At 42.9% G+C, this 26,070-nt stretch overlaps 1 protein-coding gene across 2 annotated transcripts in view; it reads right to left on the minus strand.

Annotated features, from left to right (window-relative positions):
* The window catches only part of EPG5 (ectopic P-granules 5 autophagy tethering factor), a 109,537-nt gene that overhangs the window by 30,268 nt on the left and 53,199 nt on the right, over nucleotides 1–26,070 (minus strand). For both annotated transcript variants that reach the window (XM_062201602.1, XM_062201601.1), the window contains exons 18-29: nucleotides 25,814–25,958; nucleotides 25,399–25,596; nucleotides 24,652–24,762; nucleotides 23,448–23,570; nucleotides 22,611–22,777; nucleotides 21,230–21,451; nucleotides 18,242–18,365; nucleotides 17,343–17,487; nucleotides 13,572–13,743; nucleotides 11,941–12,103; nucleotides 3,647–3,789; nucleotides 2,366–2,522 (exon numbers count right to left, since the gene is read on the minus strand). In XM_062201602.1, the coding sequence (XP_062057586.1) occupies nucleotides 2,366–2,522; nucleotides 3,647–3,789; nucleotides 11,941–12,103; nucleotides 13,572–13,743; nucleotides 17,343–17,487; nucleotides 18,242–18,365; nucleotides 21,230–21,451; nucleotides 22,611–22,777; nucleotides 23,448–23,570; nucleotides 24,652–24,762; nucleotides 25,399–25,596; nucleotides 25,814–25,958 (1,870 nt within the window). The remainder of the gene's footprint in view (nucleotides 1–2,365; nucleotides 2,523–3,646; nucleotides 3,790–11,940; nucleotides 12,104–13,571; nucleotides 13,744–17,342; nucleotides 17,488–18,241; nucleotides 18,366–21,229; nucleotides 21,452–22,610; nucleotides 22,778–23,447; nucleotides 23,571–24,651; nucleotides 24,763–25,398; nucleotides 25,597–25,813; nucleotides 25,959–26,070) is intronic.

The following is a 26,070-nucleotide window of genomic DNA, read 5'->3' on the forward strand; positions in this document are numbered from 1 at the left end:
AGTGCAGCTCTGGCCATTGTGGTCATTGAGGAGTGAACCATCGGACTGAAGACCTCTCTCTCTCTCTCTCTCTCTCTCTCTTTCTCTGTCTCTCCTTCTTTCTTTGTGTAACTCTTTCAAATAAATAAATAGATCTTAAAAAAAAAAGAAAAAGCTAACGTTCACAATCAATATAATATATCCTCAAGATAATGTCACCTTTTCTTAAACATGGTTCTAATGTGAATATTTAAATAGTCTGAGAGTCAGGAAGGCTTCAGTAAGGTTGATCCAGGCAAAAATAATAAAAGGGTAAGAGTAATAGGTTTAAAATTTTATCTGCTATACAGCAAAAGTACAAAATTAAAGAAAAACGACAAATTGAAAAATGCATTATGACATATATCCAGACACCAGACCTATAGTCTGAGGAGCTCTTTCAAAGCAGTCAAAAAAACAACAAAAATCCAACATAAGAGAAATCAGAAAATATATATATATATATGATCAACAATATGCAAAGAAACATAATCAGTTCTTAGAAAAATACAAAAGAAAAGAATAATAAAATACCACTTTCCTTATCAGATCAGCAAACTTTAAAAACAATGATAATCCCTAGTGATGGTAATGATACAGAGAATACTAACTCAAACATTTCTAGGATAGCATACATTAGTGCAAACTTCCCAGGAGGGCAGTATGACAATACACAGAAACTGCCATACAATACACACCAAATATACGGTATATATTTATAGCAATCATACTTTTAGGAAATCATTCTAAAGAAAAGAGTCCATAACAGTTCACAAAGGTATATAAGAATATTTACCTTGGCCTTACTGAAGCAAAAAAGGACCTAAATATTCATCAAAAGAAAAAAAAATCCATCCAGAGAGTACTGGATCAATACACTATGACACATCTATATCATGGAATATTTTGTGCAGACATTCAATTTCATGATATAGGTCTGTTTTTATTAATAAGAAGTAATGTCTAAAAGATGCATTTAAGTGAAAAAAGGAAGTTACAAAATGATATGTGCCCACTTTTAAGTGTATCTGTATTTATTTAGATGTGTATACATACATCTAAACAGATATGTGTACATGTATACTCATATATATCTATGTATACCATAATACATATCTCTTTATTTGTGTAAGAATGATACATTATGTTTAAATATACACACAAGACTAGTTATAATAAAAAATTACCTATGTAATAAGTATTATCAAGTAGTTAGAATAAGGAGAAATTTTTCTTCTTTATACTTCCTATACTATCTGTACTGCTTATAGTAAGTACATATTAATTTTATGATCAGGAAAAAAAAAACTCCTCAGGAAAAAAAATCTATTATAATACCTGCTCAGTATCATTTCCTTATAAGCATTCAAGAAATAAGTACTCACTCAATTAAATTTGGGTGAGCGTACATGGGTAATCTGTCTTCACATATTTTTCAAACAAGTGTCTTTCCTTTCTTTTTGATACATTTCATAAATCTGCATGGATACTTTGTCCTTGGCTTTGTTAAATATACATAGAATTAACTGCAAACCAAGTAGACAAATAAATGTTGATGGAGGACAGCAGCAAGGAGGCAGAAGTGGTGAAGCAAAGGAGCTCTGAGTGTGGTCAGAAGCTGGGATCCAGTTTCAGTTCCAGCACTCACAGCTCTACTCCTTGGCCCTGTCAGTTAATCTTTTAGAGCCACTGCGAGGATGAGATAAAATAATGAACTGCACAGTATTTTGTAAATCATAAAGAACCTCAGGAATGTTACTAACACCACCAACAATACATGATAAAATCAGATGTCTCCCCAGACCCTCAATGTGGATAATTTAATCTCTTATATTTTATATGACAAGCAAAATTCTATACCCACAATTCAAACCATATCTTTTTTTTTTTTTTAAGATTTATTTATTTATTTGAAAGGCAGTGTTACAAAGACAGAGAGAGAGAATCATCTTTCTGCTGGTTCACTCCCTAAAGAGCCATAACAGCCAAGGCCAGAGCAGGCTGAAGCCAAGAGCCAGGAGCTTCATTCAGGTCTCCCATTGTGGATGCAGGGCCTCAAGCTCTTGGACCACTTTCCACTGCTTTCCCAGGTGCATTAGCAGGGAGCCGTGTCAGAAGTGGAGCAGCTGGGACTTGAATTGGTATGCATAGAGGATGGATAGCTTTACCTGCCATGTCACAGCACCAGCCCCTTCAAACCACATCTTAAGAAGCTAAAAATTCCAAGGAGTTCTGACTTAGATAAAAATTCCCAGCCTGTAATGTAAGTCTGACGTCAGCGCCAAGTGTACCCAGTGAAGACACAGCAGGGACTCACTGTATCTCAAGAAGGGCAGAACAAGCTTACCTGTCCCAGGATGTCAATGCATGAAGTAAAGAACTGCCTTGTGGGAGGATGACGCTGTGTCTCCTCACTGACATAATCCACAACAGTAAAGAAAAGGCTGATGCCAACTTTCTGGACCCCAGGTGTAGGCTGCAACTTGTAGGCATTCACTAAGGCCCTGTGGGAAAATGTCAGACATGACTATTAGTCCACAGGAAAAGAATTCATATGGTGAGTGTTTGACACTTTTGTTTCTCAGGTAATACCCCTAAGAAATGTCACTTCAGAAATGTTTCCAGGGGTAAATGTGTATCTTCCAACGCTACCCAATAACCTATTTTCAATACACAGCAATGATTTTATGCTCTATTAGCTATATTATAAGGACTAATTAACATTTTTATTTTTACTGAAATTTTCCATATTTTGTATGTAATTCATCATTTATTATTTAGCATTTTATATTTCTTTATATATCTTTTTAAACACAAGAACCCTGATTCCTCTGTTTTAAAATCTGAAATACTAACAAAGAAAAATATTTTGAGTAACATGTTGGGATAAAGATACCCTAATTCTCACCTTTTCCAGTAAATGAAACTTCAACCTCTTGCTCACCCAATTTCCTTCTCTTCCCAACCCTTAAATTCAATCCCCCAGAGGACTCAATGTCTCCACCATACTTCCTCTAGAACCAAATGTGGAGTCATCTAAAGTAAAAGGCAGAGAGGCAACCTCTCCAATCCCAGGCCATGACCTGGGAAACAAAGTGGGCAGTGCCAGTAGGCCAGGGGCTCCAATGGGAAGCCCTAACGGTCAAATGCAGGTTTACAACTATATTTGGGAGCCCTACCTCCCCTAAGCAACTTTGTGGTGAACATGTTCCATAATCATAGCTGACAATGATTACTTCCTGGGTAAATAAGCCTTTGCCATGAAACTGAAGCATTAAATCTCTCCGTGACTGAATTTCAATGCACTGAATCAACTCATAATTCAGAGGTCAGCAAACTTTTTCTGCCACTTTATGTTTTGTGGCCATAAAATCTCTGCTGTCACAAATAGTCAACTCTACCATTAAAGCATAAAATGCTTAGACATTATAAATAAATGTGTTGGTTGTATTCCAATAAAACTTTACATTTAAAAATGGAAAGCAGGCCAGATTTGGCTCAAAGGTTGCAGCTTGCTGATCTCTGTGCTAATTTAATTAGTGTGTGGCCAGGGTAGGAGGGTGGCAGTACCATATATGGTTACTATTCACAACAAAATCATGTTTTAAATTACAGCATCAAAACTTACGTAATCAGGTTCTCTGCGTGCACAGCAGCTTCCACCACATTAAGGGATGGCGGTTTTGATGCTTCTGCTTGCAACTGCTTCACTTCTTTTCGCAAAACATGGAGCTGTTGGCTAATCGCTTCATTTTTACACATACCTTCAAACTAACAAAAATTAAAGTAGTCAACAGGCTTTTCATTCCCCCAGATGCTTCTAGAGCAGCTATTTTATTACAAATACACTGAGCAAGTGATGAAGAAGATCATTATTACAATTAATGTTATAATTTAACACGAAACTCTCAGCTGAACCTGAGGATCAGAAAATTTTATCAAAATACTATTCAAGAATTTCAGATTTTCCATAAAGAATCTAACTTAAATGAATTATTTTCTTTAAAAAATACCAAACGTCAAATCTATAAAAACTGGCATCATCTGGAATTTGAAATTTATTTTATCAATGGTTCAAAGTCTTTCGTGGGATAATTTCTCTTTCCTTTATGTGTCAACTCTTCAAATTCTCATCAAACAGACCCAATATCCCACCACTGAGACTTTTCTCCACTGACCACCAAGCCACGGAGTTCTCCCATCCCAGCGTGCGCGCACACACACACACAAACACACACACAAACCTTCTTCCAGTCCAAACACTCAGGTACATGTGTGCCTAGCATGAAAAAAGTATAGCTATTAATGAAACAACTGCCATTGGGAAAGGAAATTAAACATACATAATTATAAAATAAACAACAAAATAACTTATAGGAAAGTGCTCAGACACCTGCAGGCCAAGGAAAGGGCAACCGACTAATTCAGTGGTTCCTGAAGATTAATCTTTGATGAAATTTTTGTTGGTTCTCAGGGAAGACATAAAGAGAATTTACTGTGCTTTTAAAAAACTAAATTTATTTTCATTTAAAATCCTGTTTAAGACTGTATCTTTCCTACTTGAGGAGTTGTCAACACACCCTTTCCCTAAGAGGTGGTTACCCATGTGATGACTGGTTTTATTCGTGAATTTTTAATGTCCTTTTCTGATTGTGGACAGATACACAGGCAAGGAGAAGACACCCTACACACAGGCTGCAACACAAAGATAAAGACAGATGACAGTTGTGGAGGATAGGGGACAGGGACAGAAAAGGGGCCACCTGCCTCGGAAATTCTGGGACAAGACTAAAGATGATCTTTTTTTAACTTGGATTTTAAAATAACCACCCCATATTACAGACATATTAAATAAAGTCAACTAGTTTAGGAAAGTTTGGCTATGATAAAAAAAATTCTCAAATTATTGTCATTTTCTAGTCTATTTATTTTTGATCATTGTTCCCATCATTGTTCAAAGTTTTCTTTCTTCTACTAGAACAGAGGTGAAAGAGATTGAATGACTCCCACCCCTTAAAGACAAGAAGTTATAGACAATAGAACAAAGCAGTATGGGGGAAGCTCCTTCACTTGAGTCATTTTAAGTAGACAAATAAATTAAACAAACATCCTTCAGTAGGGTTTTACAATAATGAGAGGCCCTCAGTGGGTTTTTTCCAGCTTTCATTTCTAGAAATGAACAAGTCTTTCACATGATAATAAATCCTGGGTCTAGCAAGCATGCCTCACAATACTGAAGTACAACAAAAGGAACCCAACCATAAATCATCCCATTTCCTCAGGGAATATCATTGAATTTTTAAAGGCTTTTATAAGGATGGGATATCACAGAAAAGGCATTTCTCCCCATAAAATACATTTGGCTTTTGTATGCCCCAAACAGGCTATATATAGTTCAAACACTTGCAGATGGCTGGAAATTTCCAGGACTTTCCTTCCCAGAAAAGATTCTACTAAGCAATAAATGTGTTCGTGATACAATGGAAATCTTTATAAGTGAGCCATTTAAAATTGTATTTAAAATATAAAATTATGTTTCATGAAGCTAACTTTTAAAATTAAACTCAAGAGTGATCAGTTAGGATCACGGATTCTCTAACCATCAGAAAAGAGGGCAATACTCATCACATAGTCTTAGGAAATGGTATGCATGATCATTTAAACGAGACTTAACTGTCAGGATCACACACTCAGAGTCACACCACTAAACTGCAGAAAGAGGAGCTAAAGCACCTAAAGGGAAATAGCCTGGCAATACTGAATGGGAACATGGCCTTGAATTTGGATGGATGCAGGTGTGTACCTTGACTGAGCTACTTGGCAAGTCTCTCAGCATCTCTGGACCTGTTTCTCTGAATACAACATCACTGCGGAACACTGAGATAATGTAAGCAAAGCACCTAAGCAAGTGACAAAAGTGCTTGGAAAGGGGCTGGGAGAGAAGCGAGGGACTGCAGCACCACCATCTTTACTGATTCCCAAGACGGACTGCCTGGGAGGCATCTGCATTGGAGTAAAATGTGAAGTGAGCAATGTGTAATACTCAGGGTGAGACTTTATGGAAAGTGTTAAACTGTTTAGACTGGCCAAGGGTAAGTACATTCAAAGACTGCCTGCTAATTTCTAGTAGGGAAGAATCCCAACTTCCATGATGTATTTCATAGACAAATCATATCAACAAAGCTCCTACAAGTTGTGAAGGAAATAAATCTACAGCTGTTCATTCCCTCAAATGCATTCTGTGGCACTGACTGTGCAAGGCATTAATAGTATAAACGTGAATTAAGGTCCCTGAACTCATGTAACTCAAAGTCTAGTAACAGCTATAGAACTATCACAACACCTAACGGCTTTAACAACCTAATGATTGGCAGGGTATTAAGGGGTATCCACCTCACACCAGGAGCCATGCTACACATACAGGTATTGCCATGAGTAAGAACAGAAGCCCTCTTCTCAGAGTTCAGTCTGGCAGGAAAAAGGAGCAGGTGACTGCAACAGCTCTTAGGCACAAGCTGCAATGGGAGGAGGGAGCACCTCACTCTGACTAGCACAGTCCAGAAAGGCCCCAAGAGAGGTACGGTCTGAACCAAGTCTTCAAGGCTAAGCAGGTGGTCAGAAACAGGTGGGAGGAGATCAAAAGTAGCATGTACATAAGAACAAAAGTATGAACCTGTGTATTTTGCTTGGGGTCCTGGCCTACAGGACCAACAACTAAATGTGTGGTAAGTGGGAGATATGGTAAGTGATGCTGCTAGGGGAAGATCAAGAACAGATTAAGAAGGGACCCAAGAGTTCTATTTCTTTTAGATACCAGAGAGCAAATGTGGATCTTCACCTGGAAATATGATCAGATCCTTGTCTATGGCGATAAGAGTAGAAAATGGACCAGAGAGGGACCAGCGCTGTGGTGCAGTGGGTTAATGTCCTGTCCTGAAGCGCGGGCATCCCATGTGGGTGACAGTTCGAGACCCGGCTGCTCCACTTCCGATCCAGCTCTTTGCTATGGCCTGGGAAAGCAGAATATGGCCCAAGTCCTTGGGCCCCTGCACCAACATGGGAGACCCAGAAGAACCAGCCGTTGCAGCCAACTGGGGAGTGAAGCAATTCATCCCCAATTGGGGATGGAAGATCTCTCTCTCTCTCTCTCCCTCTCTCTCTCTCTCTCTCTCTCCCTCTCTCTCTCTCTCTCTCTGCCTCTCCTCTCTCTGTGTAACTCTGACTTTCAAATAAATAAATCTTAAAAAAAAAATATGGACCAGAGAAAGAGACTATGGACAGGAAGCCTAACGCCAAAGTTCAGGGGAGAAATGAGGTGGGCCTATCCTGGGAAACAGCAAAAGAAACAAAGAGAAGGCCACTTCCGAGGGCAAACTAGTATTTAGGGGGAAGTACTACAAGGGAGCAGCTATGCAGATGAGGAGGGGTATAAGGGAAGATACTGATGCTAGGCCTCCATCAGGGGAGAGGAGGTGGGGGGGGGGGAACTAAAGGAAGAACAGGTGTGAAGTATGAAGACGAGCTTAGCTTGGGACCTGTGGTATCTGAGCTACCAATAGAATATTCAAGCTGAATGTTAAGAAGGCAGAGAGAAATCTAGATCTGGAGGTTTTTAAGAACAAACTCTGGACTAGAGAAACAACAGGAGTATCAATAGACAATTAAGTGGTTCTGAACCTTTTAGAGGTCATTGGCTAATCTGAGGAGCTACTGAATAGCTACAATTTCTCCTCCAAAACTGTAGAAGGACTTTCAGGGACTGCAGACTGAGTGAAAGGAGATGATGTGCTACGAAGGGGATCGGGAGAAGAACCAAGCACGGCTAGTAGAGGAAGGGTTGTGCTGAAGAACAGAAACCCTGCAAATGGAGAAGTGGTCAGATTCAGGGGTCAGAGACTCAGGGAGACTAGCAGCAGCTTCATGAAGTTCAATATCACCGGATAACAGAAAGATGTTATGCAGAATCAAACTACTGCATGCAGCCAGGAGCTGGTCACTGGGCACAGGTATCCGGAGGGCTAAGTTTTATACCACACACTCTTTGCAGGACATCTCTCCCAGTGATGCTTCATGACGAGTCATACACACTCAACTCACCTTCCCTATTCTCCACTAACACTTCTCTTCCTGAAACAAAAATTATCCATAACCAAAGTTGTCCTTTTGGGTAATGGATGGCTTCAGATTGAAGTAAAATTTTTGGTAAAAAATTAGAGCAAATCTAATTCACTTGCATAGACAATGTCCAAATTTCTCGGCAGTAAGTTTCAACTTTCCTGTACCTTGCTCTTGGCTACCAATGAGTGGACCAAAAACAAAACAAAACAAAACAAAACAAAAAAACAAATCACCAGTTCCCAAAGACATCAATAAGCAAGTACTGTACTGTCCAGGACACTCTCAGTTAGCAATTACTATGTAACTTCCCAGAGAAATCTCACTGAAGCCTCAGACTACCACAGCTGTCCACTGTCTTCATGCCTTAATTCCCCCAGCACTGAATTATCAGAAAAATATTGCTGCAGTAGACATTATTGTTGATACTGAACTTCCAGGATCCATCAGTGGAGTTCTCAAGCTTCTGGATCTTTCAAACAGAACTGAAAGCCGAGGCACTGGCCAAATGAGTACGACCAGCAGACAATCAAAGCCTGCTTTAAGGGAGCAGGCTTAAGCCTAGCATTTTAAGATGTCCACATCCCATAGCGGAATGCCTGGGCTCTATTGCTGGCTCCACCAACACCGACCCTGCGAAGTCACAGTGATGGATCAAGAATCAGGATTCTCCGCCTCCCACATGGGAGATTTGGATTGCACTCTGCTACTGGCTCTAGTCCCAGCCTAGCTCCAGCTATCACAGGCATTTGGGCAGTGAACCAGTGAATGCTAGCTTTCTCCCTCTGTATGTCTCTCTTTGCTTCTCAAAAAAAAAAAAAAAAAAAAAAAAAAATCTGCTTTAAGAAAACCTGAATATTTCTAATGAAGTTTTGGTCACAAAACTAGCCATTTTTTCAAATTCTTTAGACTTCCTCTATAAAACCACCTTTTCCCCTCTGTCTCCTTTCTTCATTTTCCCCCTCATTTCAAAGCAATACCAGCAGCTGCCAATTTTTCTTTGGAGGAAAGAAAGCACAGTACTTTGGCATCCGCAAAAACATCTAAGCCAGCCTTACATCAAGCGTTCTTGTCATAAACCATTTGTGTTCTGACCTTCCTCCCAAAACAAGGACTTTGAAAGTATGTTAGAAAAGGTGTGCCAGTCTATTTCAGAACTAATAACGCCGAAGAATATAAAAGAAATTTCAGTTCAAGGGTTCAGACATACGAGACAATGCTCCCTTTTTCAGAAAAGACACAAACCACTAGTAGGCTGGGAGTTAAGCTCCCTGGCCTGCCCGGTGGTATTTTTCCACTGCAGGACCCTGAGAGTTAACAGAAGGTCAGGCAAAGAGATCTTTGGCTGCAGCAGCAAATATCTACAACTCTACACAGAGCAGCTGTCGGTCAGAATCAGAAAAATATGGGAGGCCAGCACCGTGGTATAGAAGGTAAAGCTGCCACCATCTCATACAGGCGCCAGTTCAAGTCCTGGTTGCTCCACTTCTGATCCAGCTCTCTGCTGTGGCCTGGGAAAGTAGTAGAAGATGGCCCAAGTCCTTGGGTCCCTGCACCTGCGTGGGAAGACCCAGAAGAGGTTCCTGCTCCTGGCTTCAGATCAGCCCAGCTCCAGCTGTTGTGGCCATTTGGAGATTAAATCAGTGGAAGGAAGACCTCTCTCTCTTTCTCTGCTTCTGCCTCTCTGTAACTCTGCATTTCAAAGAAATAAATAAATCTTTAAAAAAAAAAAGGGGGGGGGGGTGAGATGATCATTGCCTGCCACAGCAGCCTTAAAAAAAATAATTAGAAAAATATGTCTCTGAACTTATCTCACCAGGCAATTATAAGAATGTATTTTCAAAGAATTCCCTTCTCTATATAGATTAACAGCCTGGTAAAGACATGCAGTTCCAAAAAATGGAAAAATACCATCTTTGTGAAAACACAGATTGGTCATAAGACCTCCTCCTTTTATTATAACTATATCTCCTATTTTTTCTCTCCAACTCAAACTCCACTCTAAGTTGGCCAACTTTTCTTGCAGCTTTACTACTGTAGCAAGTGACTCTTAAACACTTGTACTTTGGTCTTGTTACAGCATCAGAAACCAGGGAAAAATACTCCAACAAAAAACTAACTTTAAAAACACCTAGCCGGGCTGGCGCGGTGGCGCACTAGGTTAATCCTCCGCCTGTGGCACTGGCATCCCATATAGGTGCCAGTTCTAGTTCCCGGCTGCTCCTCTTCCAATCCACTCTCTGGTGTGGCCTGGGAAAGCAGCAGGAGTTGCCCCAAGTGCTTGGGCCCCTGCACCCGCATGGGAAACCAGGAAGAAGCATCTGGCTCCTGGCTTCGGATTGGCGCAGCTCCCGCCATTGTGGCCATCTGGGGAGTGAACCAATGGATTGGAAGACTTTTCTCTCTGGCTCTCCCTCTCGCTGCCTGTAACTCTACCTCTCAAATAAAATCTTTAAAAAGAAAAAAAACACCTAGCCAAGAGGAACTCAAGGTTTAAGGAGTCTCACAAGTTTACAATAAGATGTAGGAAAATAAGTTGGACTCACCCTGACTTATGAGACAAATTTCTTCACTTTAAATGCATTCAACTATGTTGAAAAAAAATCAGAAATAAAATTTGAAGGTAATAAAAAATAGAGTAAGTATAAAAGATTATTTCAGAGAGGACATTTGAGAGAAAAGTCTCCTAAGGAAACTGATGAACAATACACTGGAACGGTTAAAAGGTGAATCTGAAAAAAACGAATTGGTGATGGAGGATTTCTGACAATCAAGGATGAGCAAAAGTAAATTTTCTCTAATTTACAAAAGCTAACTACAAAAATAGTTACTATTGTGCAATGAAGGTAGCAACTGTCTCCAAGTGCTTCTTTCCCAGCTCAGAGAGCACTGAGTGCAGCAATTACAGTGCTTAGGCTCTGCAGCCAGACTGCCTGGGCCCGCCCGGCTCTGCCACTCACTGGCTATTACCTTTGGTAAGCACTTGCCCTCTCTGTGCCTCTATTTCCCTATCTGGAAAGTAGAGATAACAATACACACCTCATAGGGCTGCTGTGAAGATAAAATATGTGAGGTAAAATGTTTAGACAAGTCCTAGCATGAAGTAAGTGTCATGACATATTAGCTTAAGCTAAACTCTCATTGGATCTGTGAGATTATAAGCAAGTGAACTTAGGATATCACAGATCCAATGCCTATTTATAGTTTTGGAACAAGAAGGTAATTCTAGAGAGGCAGTTATATTTGTAATCATGTTGCTCATATCGCCTCTCTTCCTGTCAGCAAACTCTCCCCAACTGACCTGTTCCCCAAATGTCCCTCCCATTGCTGTCATTGGGGGTCTTCTTCTGTCCACAGTACACAGCCAGTGGTCACTCACACCAGATGTCCCAATGTCATTCCCATCATCCTTCCTCAGAATACCTGAAATACACTGGTCTAGCCACTGACCTAGGTGACATCATAGCTTCCCCACTCCTCCATTCCTCCTAACCAAATCCAAAAAGCCAAACATACATCATCAAAATCTTCTGAGGATCAGTTTAAGCCTTTCTGTCTAAAAAATCTTCTCGATAATTCTGCTTTTCTTTGGATTCTTACTTGAGAATCTGTCTTGTAGAACTTTTCTGGCACTTACAGAAATGTGTGATTAGCTCTATATGTGTTGTCACTCTGTTCTTTATAGAAAGACAAATGTTTGAGACATAGAGCATGCATTGTACTTCTTTCAATCTTTCTTACGGATGTGCCAACATTAGAGACTCAATTAAAATGCTCTAAATTATGAAGAAATCTACACAATCTTACCTGAACCGTTACAACTGCTGCTCCTTGGCATTTCTTGCCACTACTGCCTCTGCACTCCAAATGGAGTGTGGTCTGTTCTTCTCGATTAACATACTGTTTGGGCATTGTGTCCAACAGCTCACCATCCAGGGCAACCTGCTGAGATTCCCGAAGAGCTGCAGTTCTGGAAAACACCATCAGCAGGTAAAAGAAAGTCTTAGGTAAGGTTCAACTGCTAAAAGCTTCCAGTTACTGCCAGCCATCGCTACAGCACAGCAAGACCAAAGTGTTCCACAGAAACAAAAGACAGATGATGTGTATGCCAAGACTTACTCAAACCCTCTCCCTGGCAGACAGGCTAATCAGAAAGTTGAGAAGTGAAGAAAAAGCCATATGGAAAAGCAGGATAACTTTTTCAGCTGGAAACAAAACTCCATTTAGAATCTGTGTGCTGAGGCCAGCACAGTAGATTAAGCCACCATCTGCAGTGTTGGCATCCTATATAGGTGCCAGTTCACGTCTCAGCTGCTCCACTTCTGATCCAGCTCCAGGCTAATGAACCTGGGAAAGCTTGGGAAGATGGCCCAAGTGCTTGGGACTCTGTACCCACACAGGAGACCTGGATAAAGCTCATGGTTCCTGGTTTTGACCTGACATAGCCCTGGCCATTGCAGCCATTTGGGTAGTCAACTAGTGGTTGGAAGATATCTTTGTCTCTCTTCCTCTCTCCACAATTCTTTCAAAAAAAAAAAAACATTTGGATGTATTAAAAAAAATAATCTGTGCTTTCAGCAATACAAGTGGACCTTAAATATATGATAACAAATGAGAGCTCTATCCCAATCTGATCATCCTACAGGTGTGCCTTGTGTGTACCAGTGATTTTTTGGTATTAGCAACTCAAACTGAAATGTTAAAAGTCAAAAAAAGTTAACTGTGGCCATGAGGTACCAATACTGGTCTAATTATACTTATTATTATAATAATGGGCAGTTGCTCATGTGTGTACACAACACAAATACACACTGAACACCTGGCCTCAACAGAGCCAAAGAAAAAAACTACCAATTGTTTCACATGGGATTTATAAAAATAAGGTTGCTTACTGTGACTAAAACAGACTTCTGCACATATGTTCCTTCTCACAAAGTGGCAAGCTACAATCAAAATTTTAAACAGTTGATCATTCTGTATCTACCATATGAACTCAAAACACTAAACAACTTTCCCACACTTTGATCAAGTGCCCTGTCAGTTTTTTTAAAAAAATGGAGTTAGAGAGCAAAGCAGTGACCAAAAAAAAAAAAAAAAAAAAAAAAAATCAAGCAAATCTTAGTTTATACACCCTTTCAACACCATCATTCCAGTATCAAAAGAAGCCAAAGAAAATCTTAGTGGGCACTCCTGACGTTGAAATGCCACCACGGGAAACACTGTGTGACCAGGAATCCAGGAGTTCCACATAATTGGAATGCGAAATTAAAGGACGTGTCACAACTCAATTAACCAAGTGAACCAAACTATCTGGTCCAGTCTGGTCAACTTAATCTTACAGGGAGCATGCTGATGAGGCGGCCATTCTGGGAACCAAATCAGCCCAGCTTCAAGGCAGCCAGCACAGGAACATGATGCCTGATGTGTCGGCGTCTTACCTGGCCTGCTGTTGCAACAAGTTCAGGTCTGTGCACACCAGCTGAATGGCGTCTTTGTCACTCAGCAGCACAGCTGAGGAAATAATCGGCACAGGAGGCCTCACAGGGTGCAGAAGGAGGGGAGGCTGCGGAGCCTCGTGCTTCCGCAAGTTACTTAAAATCCTTTCTTTAGCTGAAAGAAAATGCAGTCGTGTTTACTGAGGGATGGGTACTGATGGGCAGTAATAGACTAAATGGGGACAAAGCACTGGCCGTCACTTTCATAAGAAATGCCGGAGCTCTCCAAAAGAGTTCCTTATCCTTTAAGAGGCCTAAACAAACGAAACTGGCATATTTTTCTTGGTGCTGTTAATTGAAAGTTTTTAGGAAGCACTCATAGGCCTACTAATATTCTACTAGGGGACGGGAGACCAGGAACATGCAATGCAGTTCAATATAATTCCCATCCTCAAAAAGTATCGTCTAGTCAGAGAGCTAAAACTCCTGCTCTTAATTCACCAGACAGCCTTGTAGATATGCTATGAAGTTTGGACTTGATAGTACTGTAAAGGGGATCTAGTGAACAGCTCTCCATAAGCTTGAGACAGAACGAAGCTACTAGCTAGCCAATGCACTGGACAAAAGGGGTAGATGTGGAGTAGCCAGGTAAGAGTTTATGCTACCATTCAAATAAACTTCATAGGAATAGAAGAGAAAAGAATGGGCATTAAGAAATATAGATGGGACCAGCGTTGTGACATAGTAGGTTAAGCTTCTGCCAGCAGTGCTGGCATCCCATATGGGCACAGTTTCAAGTCCCAGATGCTCTACTTCTGATCTGGCTCCCTGCTACTGGCCTGGAAAAGCAGCACAAGATGGCCTAAGTGCTTGGACCCCTGCACTCAAGTGGGAGACCTGGAAGAAGCTCCTGGCTCCTGGCCTCAAATCAGCCCAGCTCCAGCCATTGTGGCCACTTGGGGAGCGAATCAGTAGATGGAAGACCTCTCTCTCTGTCTCTCCCTCTCTCTGTAACTCTGCCTCTCAAATAAATAACATTAAAAAAAAAAAAAAAGAAATAAAAGTAAGTCTGAAAAATCTGAAGTTAGGGCAAAGTTTGAACAGGAGGGCTGGAAGTGTAAGAGAGAAAATGAATAAAGATATGATCATAAATTCCTTGAACATGCTTATACAGTTCTATAGTCAGTCATAAACTTATAGAGTCTCAGTAGTTAGTGTGTGCCCCAGAACTTTGCACTAGATTGCACAGTCTCATGTTGATTAAGCATATTTATTTATTTTTTAATAAGTTAATGATTGTTTTAATTTTTTTTAAGATTTATTTGTTTATTTGAAAGTCAGAGTTACACAGAGGAGAGGAGGAGGGGGAGGGAGAGGAGGAGGGGGAGGGAGAGGTCTTCCATCTGATGGTTCACTCCCCAATTGGTCACAACGACCAATCCAAAGCCAGGAGCCAGGAGCTTCTTCCAGGTCTCCCAAGCAGTACAGGGGCCCAAGGACTTGGGCCATCTTCTACTGCTTTCCCAGGCCACAGCAGAGAGCTGGATCAGAAGTGCAGCAGCTGGGACTAGTGCTGGCACCCATATGGGATGCCGGCACTGCAGGCAGCAGCTTTACCCTCTATGCCACAGTGCCAGCCCCAAGCATATTTAGCTATCTGATATTTTTGTACCTAGATAATACAAAGCACAGTAGGTGCTCTGATACACACCAATTCTTTTCAATAGTAAAGTAACAGAGGAAGGGAGAGGCCAAGGGAATTTCAAGGCAATAAGTCAACAAGTACTTAAGGGAGTACTGTGAATTTCCAATTTGATTCCAGATCTTACATTTAATTTTCTATTCTTGAAAAAAAACTCAAAGAAAATGTAACAGCCATAACTTTACTTGGCATAAGGAGACATGAACTGTTTGCCCCTCAAACAGATGGAATTTAACACTGCAAACAATTCAAACACAGCACTGTCCTCTATACTTGGTATTATTCTTTCTTTTTAAAGATTTGTTTATTTATTTGAAAATCAGAGTTACAGATAGAGAAAGATGGAGAGACACAGAGAGAGAGATTTTCTATCTGTTGGATTACTCCCTAAATGCCACAACAGCTGGAGCTGGGCCAATCAGAAGCCAGGAGGCAGGAGCCTCATCCAGGTCTCCCACATGAGTGCAGGAGCCCAAGGACTTGGGCCATCTTCTATTGCCCTCCCAGCAGAGAGCTGGATCGGAAGAAAAGCAGCCAGAACTAGAAACAGTGGCCATATGGGATACTGGCACAGAAGCTGAAAGATTAACCTACTATACCACAGCACTGGCCCTGACATGCTGACTTTCAAATAAATAAATCTTAATGCAAAAAAAGAAACCTTAGGAGAGCCGGCACTGTGGCATAGCTGGTAAAGCTGTCACCTATAGTGCCGGCATCCCATATGGGTGCCGGTTCCAGTCCTGGCTGCTCCACTTCCAATCCAGCTCTCTACTATGGCCTGGAAAAGCAGTAGAAGATGACCCAAGTCTTTGTGCCCCTGCACCCATGTGGGAGACCTGGAGGAAAATCTTGGCCGCTGGCTTCATTATCAGCCCAGCTCTGGTCATTGCAGCCACTTGGGGAGTGAACCAGAGGATGGAAAACCTCTCTCTCTCTCTCTCTCTGCTTCTGCCTCTGCCTCTCTGTAATTCTGCCTTTCAAATAAATAAATAAACCTTTAAAAAAAAAAAAAAGAAAAGAAACCTTAGGAATATCCTGAGTTATTTGTATGGTAAGGGTTCCAGATACAAAGAAAGAGTTTATAAAAGAAAAAGAGGCCGGCGCCGCGGCTCAGTAGGCTAATCCTCCGCCTTGCGGCGCCGGCACACCGGGTTCTAGTCCCGGTCGGGGCACCGATCCTGTCCCGGTTGCCCCTCTTCCAGGCCAGCTCTCTGCTGTGGCCAGGGAGTGCAGTGGAGGATGGCCCAAGTTCTTGGGCCCTGCACCCCATGGGAGACCAGGAGAAGCACCTGGCTCCTGCCATCGGAACAGCGCGGTGTGCCGGCCGCAGTGTGCCTACCGCGGCGGCCATTGGAGGGTGAACCAACGGCAAAAAGGAAGACCTTTCTCTCTGTCTCCCTCTACTGTCCACTCTGCCTGTCAAAAAAATAAAAAAGAAAAAAAAGAAAAGAAAAGAAAAAGATTGCTGATTGTTAAAACTGCAAACCCCAGAACAGTTACATTTAAACCTATACTTATGGTTTTGTATGTAGATTTAAATTTTTTTTAAAGCATCACAGGAAAAAGGAACCACAAAAACGGGTCATGTCCCAGCTCCTCTGCAGCCAGGGATAGCCACATCTGTCAGGATGGGCCAATGAGGTGTGAACAGAAAATCTATGAGCAGCTTCTTCAAAGAGTCCTTATAAGAGGCAGGGAGCATCCCTCTCACTGTTGGAAGGTGACCGTGAACATGACAGCTTAAGCTTAAGCTTATGTTGGAGCCTAAGTGAGTACTACGTTTTAAGAGCAGGTAGGTCAGCAAGTCAGGAGGAGGGAGCAGGGGTCCTTGAAGGCTTGCAGCCCTCATGAACTATCCTTGCTTCCAAACTTCTTTTATTTGAGAGAGAATAAACAACTTGTTTTCTCTCACTCACTGCCTAAGCTAGCCCTCTAGCAGACAGGTTAACATGGAACTCTAAAGCGATTCTCACTGGAGGGAAAAAGTGTGGAAATCTTAACTGTCAAGGGCTTGATTCGCTCATTCGTTCACACATTCACATAAAGGGTCTGAGGCTCACAAGACTCACCCAGCAAAGGATCAGTGAAGTCCAGCTGAGCTGACCCGCTACAGGGTGGGGAATGGGACTCCAGCTTAGCCTGTATCCATAAACCCACAGTTTCTTGGAACTCGTGATGTATGCGCTCCATGTTCAAATACTCCATCCAGAGTTCCTGGAATGGAACCATAGTGTTTTAACTTTGACAAGTGAATCACCTTCATATGGAAAACAATATATTCAACTATAAAGCAAGCCAGTAGGTTTCAACAAGAAGTGGCTCACTCCAAGTCTTTCAGCATCAAGATGAACTATACTCAAAGGATCTCAGAACACTGTGATCTTGTACTTACTCTTCCTATTTCCCTGGTCTTGTATTCTCAGCCCTAAGTCCTTGGCCTTCATTGCTGTTATTTCTCAGGTTACAACACCTTTAGTTCACTCCTTACTCTTTTTAATTACATTATAATTCTACCCGCATTTTCTAAATTCTTAATCTCCCCTCCAAACAGCTCCTTGATAACAGAGCTCTCTTGGAAGCCCCTCAGACACTTCCTCTTTTAGTATGTCCTACCTTTGTAAACAGCACCTCTAATTGCCCAATTTGGGGATCTGTGTGTATCCAATCAATCACAAAATCCCACTGACTATTCTTCAATATACTTTTTAATCACTGTAGAAGAGGTGTTGCATATGAGGTTGTAGAAAGTCCTAAATGAGCTTCAGGCCTTTAAGTGAGGACATACTAGGGCCAGAGATTCAAAATGGAATGTTCCCTTAATGTGATCACATAGACTCTGACAAATTCCACTGAAACAATGACTATTTCTGTGACCACCTATTTCCATATCAATAAGTGGCCCTATCAGGAACATAACAATTCAAGCTTACGTTCAGATATGCTAAAAAAGACATTGCCATAGTTTCACCTGCTGATTCTGCATCACTTTTGCTAGCCTGTGAATATCATAATGTTTTGGTAGAGAAGGGATATAAGTATCTCCTTTTTGGAAGGTCTCATCTTCTAGCCATAATGCATACACATTGAAAAGCCTAAAAGATAAAAAAAAAAAAAATTATACACAATATAAAAAGATGTGCAGACAAATGAGGTTTCATCCAACTCTGGAAATCCTGGCAGCATTACAGAAGAGCAGGGAAAAGTCCATAACACGGGGGCCAGAGTTGTGGTATAGCAGGTCAAGCCGCCACCTGAGATGCCGGCATCCCATATAGGTGCTGCTTCAACTCCCAGCTGTTCCACTTCCAATCAATCCAGCTCCCTGCTAATGTGCCTGGGGAAGCAGTAGAAGATGGCCCAAGTGTTTGAGCCCCTGCATCCACATGGGAGACCTGAAAGAAGCTCCTGGCTCCTTCATACTAGCCTAGCTTCAACCATTGCAGCCACCTGGGGATTGAACCAGCAAACGGAAAATCTCTCTCTTGAAGGGGCTGGGGGAGCTCCATTACCAAAGCTTCTCACCAAAGGGTGAGATGCAGTACACAGAATACCTGCAGAAGGTGATTTTAGCACAGACTTCGGCTCTAAATGTGGAGCTCTGCTGTCCTGGGCAATTCGATCACTGTAAGCCTCAGTGCTTAGAAAAGTGACAAAAACACTCACATACACAAACATGTGTTCCAGCATCCAGAGAAAGAATTAAAGGCTTTTTAAACTTACACACTGGAAGCACTTGCCAACTTCAGGCACAGTGAACATCCCCCACCTTAAGGAATCCCCAAGGGATCACAAATAAAGCTCACAATGTGGGTGCACCCTTATCCCATCAAGAAAAAATAAAACAAAGTCAGGCTTAAAAAAAAAGTCGTGATTTTCCATTAAAAGCTTTTTTATAAACATAATGATGTTTCGATGTTCCTTTCTATTTGGTTTTACTAGGAACAGTCTATTTAGCTGAGGTCACTGATATTTTAAGCAGCAGCACTACTAGAGAACTATCTGGCAAGACAATTACGGGCAGGTAGGGGGAGGACTGGGTGGAAGACAGCCTGGCTCTGCTCTCAATAAAGTGGAAAATTACCTCCTTTACCTCTGTGAGGGTCTATCAAAGGAAGGGGGCCACATGGGGCTTTGGGGTCCTGAAAGGGGAGAAACTGGTAGTTGTCTCCACCAGCTTCCCATTCAGTGAGCTAGGGGCCATGTTATGAACACATCACAGGAAGGGGATGAGAGAGACAAAGGAAAAACCTGAAGCCTCTCTTAGCGGCCTTAAAGTGTCCAAAGACAGAATCTACCACTGGTCAAGCCTGATTCAACGTGCGTTTTCCTCCAACCAAAGGGCATGAGGGGAGAAATCACCCTGGAGGCTGAGAGCCTGGGGGCTTGTGTAGGAAAGGCTGGCTTTCCTCTGCAAGCCACTCTGCACTCAGTGTGAATTATTAAGAGCCATGTTTATTAAGTCTTACTTATAAGACTAATATTTGGCTCATATCAAAAGTATTCATGAAAAGTGAAGGAACAGTGTGAAAAGAAACCAAAATGACTTTTGGAGATGTAAATATTGTGCCTCATTTTTATGAGTTTCTTTTCTTTTTTTTTTTTTTTAATGAATTAACTTGAAAAGAGAGGGAAGAGATATACACAGAGATCTTCCATCTGCTGGTTCACTCCCCAAATGGTTTCAACGGCCAGGGCTGGGTCAGACCAAAGCTAGGAGCCTGAAGATTTTTCTAGGTCTTCCAAGTGAGTGGAGGGGCCCAAGGACTTGGACCATCCTACCCTGCGTTCTTGCCCAGGCGCATTAGCCAGAAGCTGGATCGCAAAAGGAGCAGCCAAGCCCCAAACGGGACACTGGTATCGCAGGCAAAGGCTTCACCTTCTGCGCCACAATGCCAGGCCCCGGACAGTTTCTTTCTTTTAAAGAACTCTTTTAGGACAAGCACTGTGGCACGGCAGGTTAAGCTGTCACTTGCAATGCCAGCCTCTCATATCAGAGTGTTGATTCAAATCCCAGCTACTCCACTTCCAACCCAGTTTTCTGATAATGCACCCGGGATGGGAGCAGATAAAAGCCCAAGTGCTTGGGCCCTTGCCACCCATGTTGGAGACCTGGACACAGTTCCTGGCTTCTGGCTTCATCCTGGCCCAATCCTGGTTGTTGCAGCCATCTGGGGAGTACACCAGCAGATGGAAGATCTCTCTCTCTCTCTCTCTCTGTCTCTCCCTCCCCCTCTCTGTTTCTCCCTCTGACACTCTCCCTTTCAGATAAATGAATCTTTAAAGAACTATTCTAGCAGGCTTTCATCATTCTACACCTTGTATGATAAATTTGTTTAGGCTTATTTCTATTTGTAAACAAAGAAACAGAAAAAGGTATTAGCCCTGATTTATCACTCAGACTCCTGCCACCAGAGCCACATTCAAATGGCTGATTCACTTCTCTTGAGAAACATAAAAGAAAAACCATTTCAAGATGCAAAACCTATACCAAAGCCTCCTTCCATATTCAATCTCACAGGGTTAAAAAGTAACATTCAGGCCGGTGCCGTGGCTCAACAGGCTAATCCTCCGCCTTGCGGTGCCGGCACACCAGGTTCTAGTCCCGGTCAGGGCGCCGGATTCTGTCCTGGTTGCCCCTCTTCCAGGCCAGCTCTCTGCTATGGCCCAGGAGTGCAGTGGAGGATGGCCCAAATGCTTGGGTCCCTGCACCCCATGGGAGACCAGGATAAGCACCTGGCTCCTGCCTTCGGATCAGCGCAGTGCGCCGGCCGCAGCGTGCCAGCCGAGGCGGCCATTGGAGGGTGAACCAACGGCAAAGGAAGACCTTTCTCTCTGTCTCTCTCACTGTCCACTCTGCCTGTCAAAAAAAAAAAGTAACATTCAAACACAGCTAGCTGCTCCAGCACAAGACCTGTACCGCCAACAGCAATGTAAATGGACAAATGACCACTCTCACCTCACGAGTTCCGTGTGCAGTTCTGGTGAAGTGAAGTAAACAGAGGTGCTGGCCTGGCTCTCTGGCAGCCCTTCGCTGCCCTCTGCTGGAACACGGAGGGCCTTGCTTGCAGCATGGTGGAAGTCTGCCACCTCGGTTAGACGCCTCTTCATTTCTTTCAGCAAATTGATATGAGCAGGACTTTGAAAAAACCTTCTTCCAATGCAACCATCTATGGGTAACCTTAAAAAGTATAAGCACAGATCCATAAACAAGCAATGCAGATATGCTTTCTATATGGCACGAAAACAGCAGTCACTGGGTAGGACATGGCTTGGGATGTTCCCATCCCACATGAGAGTGGCTGGATTCCAGTCCTGGCTCCACTCACAGTGCCAGCTTCCTGCGGATGCACACCCTAGGAGGCAGCAGGTGAGAGCTCAAGTAGGTGAGTCCCTGCCACCCACACAGGTGACTCAGACTGAGGTCCCAGCTCCTGGCTTCAGCCTGACCCAACCCCAGCTGCTGCAGGCACCTGGGGAGTAACCCGACAGATAGGAATGGTATCTCTTTCTCTGCCTCTTGTACCCTTTTTCAAATAAAAAGAAAGAAAGAAAAATTAAAAGAAACTACAGCAGTCAATTGGCAAAACACCTTACTATGGCTGAGTAAATACACCATTAAATGAATACCTATTATTTCTACCTCAAAAGTTATTCTGAAAATCCAACAAAAAGAGACACATGAAGGTAGTTTAAAAACAAAGAAGTGCTACACAAACTCAAGATACTATCAACACTAGAGATAGAGATTAGAATAAAAATGGCATGTGGTCTTGAAAAACTTGCAATCTGGTATAAAACAGAAGTGACAAAGAGTCAACATCTTTATGTTTCAAAGGAATGAGTCAAGAGACTGAGGGTGAGACAGGAATTAAAGTAGAAGCTAGGATAAGTAACAGGACACTCCTGGCCACGGTGCCTCTGTATCCAGTGGAGGTGTTGGACACTCCCCAGCACAACCCAAAGGCTGCCAGAAAGGCTGGCCTTTGTTCACAACCATGCTACCCGTCACAAGTCCTCCTCACAAGAGCCCTACGATGGTCACATGGGGGGCCTCAGTTTGGGACAGCTTCGTTTTCTCCCTTTGCATCTCTAAAACTTCTATCTAAGCCTTGCTGAGTTCCAGGGTACTGAATGCCCCACAACTAGGTACAGAGGATGGTAAAGGGAAGCTGCCACAACATAACCCAAATCCAAACAACATCCAGGATAACAGATGTTAAAAAGAGAGAGAGATTCCTAGCCAGAGGCCACCAGAGAATGATTCTAACACTCCGCAGTACAAGAACACACAGACCCAGAAACAGATACGTAACGTGCTACAACACAGGATACCATACCCATACTGTGGTCCTGGGCGGTGAAGATACAGAAGGAAGAACTTCTGCCAGATAAGTGGCAGAAGAGGGTGATCAGAAGGCGTGACCAGAGCCTGGTGGGCCCAGCGATAGATCAGCAGCCTCTGCAGAGACGGGACGATGGGGAGCTTCAGCTGGGCTTGAGCTTTCTACAAGGAAGGAAGGATGTTAGCTGCCATTAAACGAACACGATCACAGTCTGTTCTTTTCAAGTGATCCGAGTGGAACGCTGAACATTCTCTCTTCAAATTAGTAAGAAAAAAAAAGGCATAAAATGCTCTCTTCCAGAACCCCCTAGTTAACCATTCAACCTCCTTGGTAGCAGCTTTTCTGCTGTCAAAACATTTCCAACCTCAGAATCCGAATGGGCCTTAAAAGCCATCTAGTCTAACTTCATTTCCATTTCTGCAATTCCTTTGCATGTAAAATGTCACAGAGCAAGGCAGTAGAATGTTATAGAAACCAAAAGCAAATGTGCCTCTCAAACTTTACCAATCTTGTGAAAATTAAGATTTTAAAAGAACTTTCAAGAATGATAAATTCTTTGACAGACTCTGAAACTCACAAGCAAAGTCTATGCTACGACACCTGGAAGTTCTTTAAAGCACAATGAACACAGCCTTCGGTGACTAGGTTGTAGCTCCACTGTTATACCTTGAGAAGCAAATGTACACCTCAGCTACGGAATTTTAAGTATTGATTTGGTTGAAGTGCATTCACGACAAAAGCAAACACAGACGTTTACAAGCTAAGGTGAATCCACCAGCATTAAAGTGCAGGCCACCTTCCACCACTCAAATGTAGAACTGCTATTTGCACCTTCAGAGCTTGGTCAGGGGTAAAAGCAGAGTTTATAACCAGCTCCCCTTCAACGACTCTTCGGAGCTGGGAGTCTTCTTCAAAGATGGATTCCATGTTCAGCACGCTCCATGCAAACCAGACCTACAACAGCACCAGGGAGAGGCAGGGTCATGAGCCTCTAACTCTGACTGACAAGATACATCCTGATGCCCCACTAATTAAAATCTTTTCTCTCCCCGATCTTAGTCCCCAAACATTTCTCTAAAATGAACACATTTTTAAAATCTGTCTATATTCTTGTCACATTTATCATATCAAATAAACTAGATAGTTGGAAAACATGAAATTGCTATGGAAAGGCTACTTTAGTACAAGCAGGATGTTAATTCACTCAAAAACATTCACTGGACAAGCTCTATATGCATGAGGGACAGGAGAGAGGGTCAGGCAAGGGTGCTGCTCCAGCTGGTGGATTAGGGAGGGGGGCAGTGACAAGGAGGAGCTGGGATGGAGGTAGAGACAGGAGGGGAAAGCACAGCGGCTAAGACTGCTAAGGCAGAGGCAAAGAGGCAGCAGCCAGGGGTGTGCCTCGGTAACAGCAAGCAGGTGGTGTCAGCTTGATGAGGTATGAGGAGGACTGAGGGTGTTTAAGGATATCAGTACTGGTTTAATCATTGAGAGAGAGACCCACACAATTCTATATACAAAGTCTGAGTGGCAGTAATGATGAAAATGAAGCTGCTGCTAAAGACAGTTAAGAACCAGGGTCAATAGCTGCTGAGCACTGATAGTGATAAGCTTTGTTCCAAATGCTTCACATATAGGAGATATCATCGCCCACATCTGGCAACTGAGAAAACAGGACCGAGGTAAGCAAGCTAATAAACAGTAGGGGCCAGACTGAAACCCAGGCTGTCTGACCCCAGTGCCCACTCCCAAGTTCTCTGCAATGCTGCTGGCCCTGCAGGCAGGCCTGCTAGAATCTGCTCGAGGGCAGTCAGATCCTGAGCCAGCCACTTAGCACCATCAAATCTGAGTAACCCCTCTGAAACAGAAAGCAACAGCACCACCTCTCCAGAGGGTTTGTGAAGATCAAGTAGATTTACACATAGCAGGTGCTAAATGAATGCTAGTGACGTGAAGTTCCTCGTAGTTGATTAGTAAGGATGATCATATTTAAGCTCACAAAGATAGCAAATAGGCCTCTCAGTGGATTGCCTACCTGGGTAGGTGTGGCTGACCCCTCCACAAAGGAAGGAGTGATGTTGCCTGCCACGATCCAGCTCATCAAAGAGGACAGCAAACTCCGGTCACAGTGGTAACCCAAAGCATTCTACACCAGGGAAGAGATGTGGAGCAGAGTCAGGATGCTTTAAAAACACCTTAGCAATGACCTTTGCAAAAATATCAGTGATCAGTTTACTCTAAAGGAAGACTTTAATAACAGCAGCAATGGTCCCCGGCAGTACACTACTAATGTTGTGAGCAGGGCTTGTCCTAGGGTGTCTCGCCTTTGACTCCCTGGAACTACACTAGTGGACTATAATTATTAAGATAAGACAGCATTAAGACAAAGTTTTAAAAAAGCAATAGCCACAGAGTATGACTGTTCATTTGGAGGAATCTTTTTATTATTTTAAAAAATGTATTTATTGTGAGAGACAAACAGAAACGGAATTCCCAACTGCTGGCTCACACCCCAGATACCTGCAATAGCCCTGACTGGGACTGAAGCTGGGAACCAAGAGCTCAGTCTAGGACTTCCATGTGGGTGGCAGAAACCTAACTACTTGAGCCATGACTGCTGCCTCCCAGGGTCTGAACCAGCAGGAAGCTGGACTCAGGAAGGTGGGTACTGAACCCAGGTACTCCGACGTGGGAAGCCTCAGCTGCCAGGCCAAATGCCATGAGAATCTTGTTAGAAAGCTACTATCTAACGACTGAAAGACAAATGCTCCGATAGGTTTACCTTATGCTGCTGGTAGAGTAATTTCTGCACACAGTCTTCTTGCATCAGTTGAAAAGCTGTTTTACACAAGTGGTCCATGAGGAAGAGGATGGCTTGTTCTCGATACCAAAGCTGTTGGTTTATAAGTGCCTGAACCCAGAACTCCAACACGGCAACAGGACCCACTTCATTGGGCTGAGTGCTTACAGATATGTGTGCCTGTGGGGAAAAGGCTCAGGGGTGTAAAACCCTCCCTCGTTCAAAACCCCGACAAAATCCTATCTGCCACCACCACAGAGCACCAATCTTGATCTTCTTGGCCCAAAGCACAGTGCCAAGTGAATCAAAATGACCAAATCACAGATGTGCGTATGCTACAGGGTTTCGGGTAGGAAGATGGGCAAGGGTGCTATTAGGAGCTTGCAAGTGCTCTGACCTGGATCATGCTGTTGAGAAGCTTCACGTTGTCCCCATGGCTGGCTCCTGTCAGGTGCTGCGTCACCTTGTGGGTGACCTGCTGTGTGACACCCTGTGGGACACCACTGTCCAAGTGCAGGAACAGGAGGAGGTGGGACAAAAACCTGCCAAGCACACAGGGTCACACACTTTACCTCTGATAAAGAGTTGACAGAAGTTCCAGGGGCTAATTACTCATAGAGGAACAGAAAATTATGAAACTGGTTCCATTTTCAG

Source organism: Lepus europaeus, chromosome 9, assembly GCF_033115175.1.
Source record: "Lepus europaeus isolate LE1 chromosome 9, mLepTim1.pri, whole genome shotgun sequence".
NCBI lineage: Eukaryota > Metazoa > Chordata > Mammalia > Lagomorpha > Leporidae > Lepus > Lepus europaeus.